The sequence below is a fragment of the Pantherophis guttatus genome, chromosome 7 (assembly GCF_059756535.1).
Source record: "Pantherophis guttatus breed Tessera chromosome 7, ASM5975653v1, whole genome shotgun sequence".
Lineage (NCBI taxonomy): Eukaryota > Metazoa > Chordata > Lepidosauria > Squamata > Colubridae > Pantherophis > Pantherophis guttatus.
Genome location: NC_142069.1, coordinates 22,130,499 through 22,140,890, shown reverse-complemented (window position 1 = coordinate 22,140,890; position 10,392 = coordinate 22,130,499). Strand labels below are relative to the sequence as shown.

General features: G+C 35.1%; 1 protein-coding gene across 1 annotated transcript in view; it reads left to right on the top strand.

Moving 5' to 3' along the window:
* Window positions 1-1,286: 1,286 nt before the first annotated feature.
* The window catches only part of LOC117655647 (uncharacterized), a 47,465-nt gene continuing 38,359 nt past the window's right edge, over window positions 1,287-10,392 (top strand). The window contains exons 1-4 of the mRNA XM_060694515.2: window positions 1,287-1,396; window positions 2,860-2,981; window positions 5,869-5,983; window positions 8,817-8,991. Coding sequence (XP_060550498.2) covers window positions 1,371-1,396; window positions 2,860-2,981; window positions 5,869-5,983; window positions 8,817-8,991 — 438 coding nt within the window. The 5' untranslated portion in view covers window positions 1,287-1,370. The remainder of the gene's footprint in view (window positions 1,397-2,859; window positions 2,982-5,868; window positions 5,984-8,816; window positions 8,992-10,392) is intronic.

Genomic DNA, 10,392 nt, shown 5'->3' with positions numbered 1-10,392 from the left:
CCGTGGAGATTCTCAGTCATCCAGGTCATGGTTGTCGCAAAGGTGGTTTTTCAAGAGGCAACTGGACTTTCTGGTTTTTCTTTGAAGACGTTTCACTTTTATTTTATGTACACCCAGAGCATATGCACCAGACAAATTCCTTGTGTGTCCAATCATACTTGGCCAATAAAAATTCTATTCTATTCTATTCTTTTCATCCAAGAAGCTTCTTCAGCTCTGACCAGAGCTGAAGCCTCTTGGATGAGAAGCAAAACTGAAACCTCTTGGATGAAACTGAGCTGAAGCCTCTTGGATGAGAAGCGAAACGTTTAAAGTCCAGTTGCCTCTTGAAAAAGCACATTTGGGATAAAATCATTAAATGCAAAATAAATGGTACAAGAAACATGACATCTGTTCCACTTTAATGAATTCAATCTATATTTTCAGTTAAAATGAGTAATTTACTATTTTAAGTAATATTGAAAAAAACTAGGAGTTTTGTACTAAGGAATGACATACAATTCTTAAGCTAAAATATGTTTCACCAATTTGTGACTCATTGTGTTAACTCAATGTTGATGTATGGGTTAATGAAAATGTAAACTCAAGAAACTGGATTAATACATTATTATTAATTTGTTTATTAAATGATTGGTTTTGAACATATTCTGTGAATTCAGATATTTTCATTTTTAAACATTATAACTTAGCATGTTGTGTAAACCCAACTATGACTTATTTGATAAAATGATTAAATTACAATTTAGGATAATACATGAATCAGTTGATCAACATATCAATAGACACATATCATCAGCAGAAATATAACTTCATCTGTCCTTCTGTCCTCAGCATGGAGAGTTATTTTTATTAGTTTATATCTGAAAAGTAAGAATATTTCTAAACATTCCATCATAGCCCCTTGATGAGGGTCTTATTTCAATCAACTAAAATTTAAACCCTCACAGCTAATAGTGATAGAAGTTTCAAAGAATAATGAATAGCCAGGAAGGATGCAAGTTAGGTGTCTAGACAGAGGCATGTTAATCTTATTTTGGATGATAAATTGACAAAAACTACTTTTTGCAATACTGTTATCTTTTGAACTTCCTTTTAACTTTTCTGAAAATATAGTGCCTCAGATTTATTCAAATCTGCTTTTAATTTCTCAAAAGGAAATTTCTCAATTGATGCTGGAAATTTGATATTTTAGACTCCCCTTTCTTCAGAGCGTTGAATGGTTCCAGCCTGCCACCTGTTTTTTTCTGTTAATGTTAATGATAAATGGAGTTGGTCAACACTACTCTGGAGCTGAAATGCAGCACAGCTGAAGCCACCAAGATTCTTCTGTTGCAATTCCACCCAGCCCCCATTAAAATTTCAGTCAGCGTATGATCGCAAGAAACAGATGCCAGAGGTAAGGAGTTGGCTATATGACCATCTTTTTCTCAGAACAGAGATTAATGTTAGATCTTTAAATGTTAGATCACCACACCGGTGGAAACAAAAATTTCTCACCATGAAAATTTAAAATATTTTACTGAGAATGCTGTACGGTATTGGCTGAGATAGATGGGAAGGTTTAAAAACACACTGGTGAAACTTGCTTAATTTTTAAAGTAAGCATGGACAGAGGTTTAAGCTGATTTGAAATTAAACCAAACAGCATTTGATTGAGAGGCATATTAATTTAACCTTCCTTGGCATCTGAACTAGAGTCACAAGTCTTTAATCTGCGAGGCCAAAGATACTTTTTGCAATGTTGAAGTGGAGGAATAGATACAAGGCTGTAATTCAAACTGATGTGGTTAAAACTGATTACAAGAAATAATCCTACAAAATGTTTTAAATTATTTTTAATAGAAGCAGAAACAAAAATGTTACAAGATAAAAAGAAAAGCTGTTTCCCCCTCCCCAACCTGCAGAGCTGTTTGCTATTTTGTATAGTCTGCTAAAATAGTTTTTGCTATGTTAGTTGAGATCCCAACTAACAGAGACTGAAGTGGGGTTGCACTTCTGAAAGGGTTTGGAATTATGCTTTTAAAATACAACATAGCACAACACAGATGTTTAGTTTTTTGTCTACATCAATCTTTTTAAGTATGGAAGGACACAACTCACTTGCTCCTTTGCTGCACAAAGCGGCAGTTTAAAGTACTCTGCTACAGTTAAATATCTGACTATTCTACTTATCTTTGAACCATGTACAAATAATTTATTCAAAGGACTTTTTAGCCTAGTGAAAAGAATTTAGTATATTGCAGAATTCAGTCGATACGCACACATTCCGGTAGAGAGAAATTCCCTGGGAATTGGGCTCCAGCACAAATCTGAAGACTAAACCTCTGGGCCTGGTGAACCAGGATTGGATCCTGAAACATTATCCTGGGACATGTATATTTGCCTTCATTCATGAGAATTGGTATATAAATATAGTAGACAAATTTCACAGATTCCTTTAATGTGTTCCCATTTTTACAGTGATTCATTTCAGGTTGCAATGTAATAATAGATGTATTCACATATTACTCAAATCATGTGGTTAAATAGAATTGGGTCTAAGTAAAACTAAAATAATAAATCAGTTTCAGTCCAATGCCACTAGAATGTTTTCAGTTCTATTACAGATCTGAATGGAGATGATAATAGCTTACTACTTTGGGTTCACACATTCCACAAAACCACGATTTGAATTTATCGTGGTTATAAAACATCTTGTGGCTGGGTTTGCAATCAAAGTGACAATCAAACAAGTTGTTTGCTTGTAAGTTATTGCTTAAATCTGTCAGCCTGAACCCTGTCTGGATTTTTACACATTCTTCTATAACACAAATATTTTTATTTTGTGTATCGCATTTACCACCATTTCATTTTTTGCAGATCTGCACTCATGAATTGGTTTTCTGTTGTGGCAAAAAATTATTGGAAGGCCACCTTTGTATTGTGGAATAGCAATGCTGCATTGGCTCATTATCTACCCTGTTTGAGAAGATCTTTGCATAGTGAGTGTACCCTGAAAAGGTTACTCCTTTATTACGGAGGTTGGGGTGATGAGATGTAAAAGAGGCAGGCATAATTTAACTTGCATGCAACTGTTAAAAATGGAATTTTGTGTCTGGACTGAAGATTCACAGAATTTGGTTTGCTTTCCATTTTAAGTGAATGGACCAAATTCTGTTTTCTTTATTAAAGTTCCAGCTGTAATCATCACAGAGTGTATGCCTTTTGAGCAACATTTGCTAATCAGGAAAGTTGCTACCAGACTCCTGCTTTTCACAAACATTTCTTTCAATTTTACCCACCTCCTGATGAAAACATATTGATAAGACATCAATCAGTTCAATAAAGAATAAAATATATAATATTAAGCCAAATTAAGCCATGCAAAATCATTATGTATATTTGTAGTTAAGTCACAGAGTAAAACTGAGAGAGGGCAAAAAGAAATGCCATTATCTTAATTCTAGATTTTCAAATGAAAAATAAACAATTTTATAGACTCTGTGGATTATAAGGGCTTCAGGCTATCATGAAAATGCCTCTGTTTTTGAAAGAAATGATGATTTGTGGATTTAAAGATTGAAGAAAGATGTGATTAAATTAGGGGCCGAAGGGATTTGTATGATATCTAAGAGGGAGTGGGGATAATAAGATTGTAATTGTTAAAAAGATTTAAGTTATTCATATATTCTAAACAAATTCTTTCCTTTTCTCTTTTTAATTCCTTGCATTTCTTTTTTCATTCTATGTAAACATTCTTAAATAACTTTAAAAAAAAGAAAATATTTCTGTTTTAAACTCAATTTAGTGATATCTGGATGGTTTGATACTATTTTGTGGGTTTTGTTTTGTCAGCTATTGTTTCTTCTTTGGGTTGTATTTTGTATGTTTTAACAGTGACCTATATTGTGCTTCTTTATTTTTAAACTTTGTTCTAACAAGAATGACTATAGCCAGATGGGTAGTCATATAAATCTAAACAAATAATCTCTGATCTTTGGAATAAGTAGACAATCATTTTCTGTAGATAGTAGAGGTTAGAGATTTTCTAACTGATTGTTATAACAGAAACCTAATGAAAATAAAGTGGCTTATATCTCCCCTATAATGCAGCAGATGGAGATATTATACAATATTACACAATAATACCCACTTTTCATAAAATATTTGTCTAATATAAAAAACTATGTCTCAGTCTAGGGTTTCTGTTTTAATTATTATACCAGGAAGGTGTATTTATCTTACTCAACGAGGAAAAATCACACCTTAAGGACCCATCTCTGATTCTCTATTCAAATTGTACATTTGCCTGATTCGTTCACATTGTAAGAAATAGGACTTAAATATGTAATTTTTGAATTACAAGTTTTAAAATAATTTTGAATTGCTCTTAAAATAATGACAAAAAAGGAACAAAACACAAACACATGCACAGTAAAAAACCTCTATAAGTGCTTAAACATGAGTGAAAAAATACAACAGAAAAAATGTAAAATGTAACACAATAAACAGTTACAATTCTATCTAAAATTATTTAATGTAAATATTATGCAATTTCATTTCCAATGTTTATGTAACTATTTTTTAACCTACTATATTTTGTATAAATGAGTTTCATTATATTTATCCATGCTTTTTGAAGTAGGATTGTGATTTTTACTGACCAGAATTATTTTATGGGCTTACATAAATCATGGATCATAATTTATGTAGCCCTATATTCTGTATATTATGTAGCCATAGGAGTCAGTTTTAGCTACAGCTAACATGTTGATGTGCTGGAAAAAACAATGGTTATGTCCTTATTTCCATCCTTAAATAGTTTGAGTACTTTTTAGGACCCATAAAACCATTTTTAAGATTATTGTTGGAAGGTATATAATTGATCAAGTTAATATAAGCCTTATATTTTCATCCGATATAATATCTGGTATTGTAATTTGTGCTTTAATAACCTGAGAATAAGGCACACCTGTCAGCTGCAAGGCTTGGTCCAGAATCTTAGGGAACCATTCTTGTTTGAACCAGCCTTTCATCTTAATGTTTTTATTTAAAAATTCCTTCAGCTTGAAATATTAAATTTCAGACACACTGTAAAATAGAATTGAAACCTGAACTGTTTCTTCTGGGAATTATTAAAGGAAATTACCCTAAAAGGATTAAATATTTAATTATTCATATAACTACAGCAGCAAGAATTGTACTCACGCAACCTGGAAAATATCTACTATACCAACAGACTGTGCAATAATCCGGAAAATTTTCAAATGTGCAGAAATGGACAAACTTACTTTAGAATTAAATAATAAGGAAGACTCGGAATACTACTTAACTTGGGAAAATTGGTATCAATGGATAGAAATTAAAAATAAGGAATGTATAGAATAAAATAAGATACAAAATGTGTTTAAATATGTTGATTAAGTAGGACTATGCGGGAATAGATGAGCAAAGTTAAGAATTACGTACTGTCAGAAAGACTTTGAATTGTATAATTATTAGGGATGTATTTTTGTTATAGATGTATTTTAACTTGTATTTTTGGATTTTAAATGTTAATAAAGGTTTATATAAAAAAAATATTTCAGGTTAGTATTAAGAGAAAACGAAATCAATTTCTGTTTGTCCAATATGTCATTTGTGTGTGGGGGTATGGGGGTGTTTCTGCCTAACTCTAAACATGTCTACTTTATATTTATCACAATTAAATGTTACCATATTATTCTGGAAATAACATCTAAGCCCTGTCTGGGCATAAGAAAATAAAACCCTATCAATTGCATGTCATAAACGTGACATTTTGCTTCATTAAGTGGATGAAAGAAAGAAATGCAGGTTAGTTCATTCTTGAATCATTAATAATGAGCAGTTAAATATATTTTATTTTAGATGGTGACTTCAACATTCATCCCTTGGTAAAAGAAGCTATGGAGAGTAGAAAACCAGTTGTTGCCTTGGAAAGCACCATAGTCACACATGGCATGCCATATCCACAGAATCTGAGGTGGGCTACTTCAAGCTTTTATCTGATGCTTCAATTCATATTAGGTGGATGGGCTTTCTAGATAATCCTGGACATTCTCCTACTTGCACCTAGCCAAGTAAAAACATGCTCTGGAAATTTTTCTTTTTCTGCTATGTTCTCTAGGACAGGGGTCCCCAACCCCCAGTTTGTGGACTGGCACTGGGCTGCGGTATGCCAGAAACCAGGCAACATAAACAAGCAAAGCCCCATCCATGGGATGAAGGCAGCACATGAAACCATGCTCCCTCCAGTCTGTGGAAAACCTCTCTCCACAGAACCAGTCCCTGGTGCCCAAAATGGTGGGGGGCTGTTATTCTAAGAATATATATATATATGTAAGTTTTGTAAAATCCAATCAGAGCACAGCCAAGCCCCCAACCAATCAGAACACACCTCCACCCAATCAGAACACAGCCAAGCTCCCACCCAATTAGCTCACACCCCCACTGGCAGTTAAAAGGAAGAAACAGCTGCAATCACACATTGCTCCTAGAAGCACGAAGTTGAAAACACCAGCGTGAAGATGACGAATGAGACTTTGTCGAAACGTCACCAAGACACTTCCAATTTTACGCAGGAGAAAACCCGAATAACCAAAGACCTACATACAAACACACGCGAAAACCTCAGAAAACATTTTTTTGTATATATCTATATCTATATCTATATCTATATCTATATCTATATATATCTATATATCTATATATCTATATATATATATATATATATATATATATATATATATATATATAATATTTGTTATATATAATATTTGTTATATATAAGTTATATATTTATATTTATAGTTTATAGTTATAGTTCGAATCCCTAGTACCGCATAATGGGGTGAGCTCCCATTACTTGTCCCAGCTTCTGCCAACCTAGCAGTTCAAAAGCACATAAAAAATGCAAGTAGAAAAATAGGGACCACCTTTGGTGGGAAGGTAACAGCGTTCCGTGCGCCTTTGGCGTTTAGTCATGCCGGCCACATGACCACGGAGATGTCTTCTGACAGTTCCGGCTCTTCGGCTTTGAAACGGAGATCTGCACCACCCCCTAGAGTCAGGAACGACTAGCACATATGTGCGAGGGGAACCTTTACTGTTACCTTTATAATTACTTATTGACAGTTTCAAGTTGATGCAGACATGTGTCCTCTTCCCACAAGCCCTGTGAGAAACTGGGGAGCAGGTGGAGGGGAGAAATTCAGTTGGAGTATGAAAAAAAAAGCACAGTCCAGATATGGGGGCCCTGGAAATAAAGAGTTTCAAAGAGACCCCATTTTTATTGGGTTCCTATAGATTTGCCTCAGTTGTATTTTTAATAGTTTTCAAGATTAATTTTTTTATCCAAGGCTAGCATTAAGGACACCTTTCTAAAATCTTGTGTTGGAATCTGCCAGTTCAATACATGTAGTTCTCAAATTATTACTGTAATTGAGCCCAGTATTACAGTAATAAGTCATTACAGTCATAAGTCAAGGTACCCATGTGACTGGAAGTAATTTTCTAGCCCTTTTTCGTGGCGGACATTAACTGAACATTATGTTAATTAAGCAAATTCAAATCACTAATAACAGTCATCTGAACAAAGAAAGCCATGACAAGTCGTAGAGCTCACCAGCCTGACATGCTGTCATATGACCATGGAGGAGCAACATAACCATTTACAATGGCCAGGGGTGCTTTGGCTTCCATAACTTCAAACAGTCATCAAAAGACTAAGGACTACCCATAGTAAGGCAGATGTCAACCTTACAGGACTGGCCATTTTGAGCTCCATCTCCTTTTGTCAAAATCGCACTGCAAGCTCTACTTTTTCTGGATATGTGAATGATACAATGCATGTACAAAAGGGATGGCATATGAGACTGATTACCTGATCTTCCCCCAACATAACTTATAGTTTTAGCACAGGACTCAAAGAGGGTAACAGTAGAATGACAGAATCAGACCTCTCCCCAAGAGCCGTGGTGGCACAGTGGTTAGAATGTAGAATGCAGTCTATGTCTGCTGACTGCCGGTTGCTTGCAGTTTGGCAGTTCAATTCTCACCGGCTCAAGGTTGACTCAGACTTCCATCCTTCCAAAGTCAGTAAAATGAGGACCCAGACTGTTGGGGGTAATATGCTGACTCTATAAACTGTTTAGAGAGGCCTGTAAAGCACTGTGAAGTGATATATAAGTCTAAGTGCTATTGTTATTGCAATTATCTCTCAAACAGGGAGCATAGATGGATCTGAAAGTTATCATTTGTCGTTGTTATATAAAGAAAAGAGAGAAAGCAGAGAGAAATCCTAAATAACAGTTGTCTGTGACTCAGCCAGCTTTGTGATGCTGATCTTTTCTATTTTTTACTTTTTAGACTTTGCTCAGCTTTGTTTATAACAGAGTAAAATGTTAGAGGAAAAATACAGGAAGACATCTATAGTCAGACCTCCCTTTTCATGCTGGAGTGCTATGACTGATAGGTATTTTTCCCAGCACATAACTATCCTTGAAGCAATTTTATGAACAGAGGAGCAATTGTCCTTTCTTAACTGCAAGGAAGACTTTTTTTTTCCTTTTCGAGGTTTGCCTGTTTCAAGTCACTGCAACCACTCGGTTGTGCTTTCGCCAATAAACTATGTTAACTGAAAGCTAACCAGTCCTTTGTATGTTTTATAAGGGACCAGATGCTAACAGTGTAACATTTATGCAAGCAGTACTAACTAGGAAGGCGGGAATGACGTCATGTGTTAACTTAAATATTTTGGTTTTTACCCGCTTCATTTTTCTTTCACTGTCTGTGTTGCCATATATTGAATTTTCCAGCATGGCCAGAGAAGTGGAAGAAATTGTCAGAACAAATGGGTGTGTGCCAGCAACTATTGGCATATTGAATGGCCACATCCATGTGGGCCTCCAAGATGAAGAACTGGACTTTCTTGCAACAGCCAAGGACGTAATGAAGGTCTCTCGCAGAGACTTCCCCTATGTTCTCAGCCAGGTACTTGATGGAATTCCTCATTCTATTTTGCTTGTGTTACATAAATCAGGGATAAGGGTCAGTTGGTGGAAGTTTTCCTGTGAGTGAATCTGCAAAACCAGTTCTCAAACAGCTGAGTGAATGTTTTTTGACAGGAGATTAGGATTAAGCAAAATTAACTCCAATTGGCAGCTAGAGTTTGGTGAAGTTTCCTTAGACCTTTGAAACTTTGGAGATGCTATTTCCAAACAAATATTCGTCATTTCACGTTGAGATACACTTGAATTTCATTTATGGACTTTGCTACTCTCTGCTGCTTAGGGAAACTAATTATCTGAAGTGCAATCAGACACAGACAAGCCATAATGTCTACAGAAAAGTTGAAAATAATCAGTAGAATTTGTTTCTTAGTTTAGAGTGGTCTCTGTCTACAAAGAGATTGAAGTCTCTTTTATACCATAAGCCAGATTGATTTTTTTAGTTGTTTTGTGACCAGACATCTTGGCATTTTTTTGTAAATAGATAAGCCACTTATAGAAGCTATTTGATGACATGCTTTATGAATGTGCTCTCAACATTCAAGATGTATCCACCAGCCCCAAACTGTTCCATCCTTCTTACATTCAGCATAGCGTTTTCAAAGAGTGCCTTCATTTTCTAGGGAATCTAAGCAGCCCAAGAGCAAGCTTTTCACACTGGAGTCAGCAACATTGGCATTGCCACCCTGATTTTCATCCAGCCTATAAAAAGGAGGCAAAAGGCTGTTTGACTCCATGTGAGTATGAAAAGGAACAGTAGTTCTCAGTCTATTTGTTTTGTTTATGCTTGGAAGTTAGCACACATCCGGTAACCTCATGTTTGGTTTTCAATTCATAGAGTCACAATACCTTAAAAGTTGGAGAAAGGGCTCAGATACCCATTCAGCATCTTGAATCTGACTGGCGATGAAGGAGTTCTTTTCACTGCTGAGTAGTTCTTACTATTCAGAAGTTTCTCCTAATGTTCCACCAGACAGGGCTTTTTCTGCAAATATTATTTATAAATTTTAATCTCAGTGTCCAAGGCAACAGAGAACATGTCATTTGTACAAGAGCTCTTCAAATATTTGAAGTCTTCATTATGACACCCTGTAATTTTTCCTCAGCTATTCCTCCCACACTACTTATTATCAGCGTTGCCTGAATGTCTAGGAGAAAAACATTTGGGAATAAAGGAAGGTCCTGGTTATCAAAGATAATGCCATAAGCCAAATACGAAGTATTGGGGTTTTAAAATGCTTTATTTTAAAAAAAGGGAGCTGGGCTGCTTTTTGAGGAAGAATAAGATGTTTCACTTCTTCCTCAAAAAACAGTCCAGTTGCCTTTTTAAATAAAGCACTTTTGAGACAACTATGACTGAAAATCTCTATAGATGTGTTGGAGT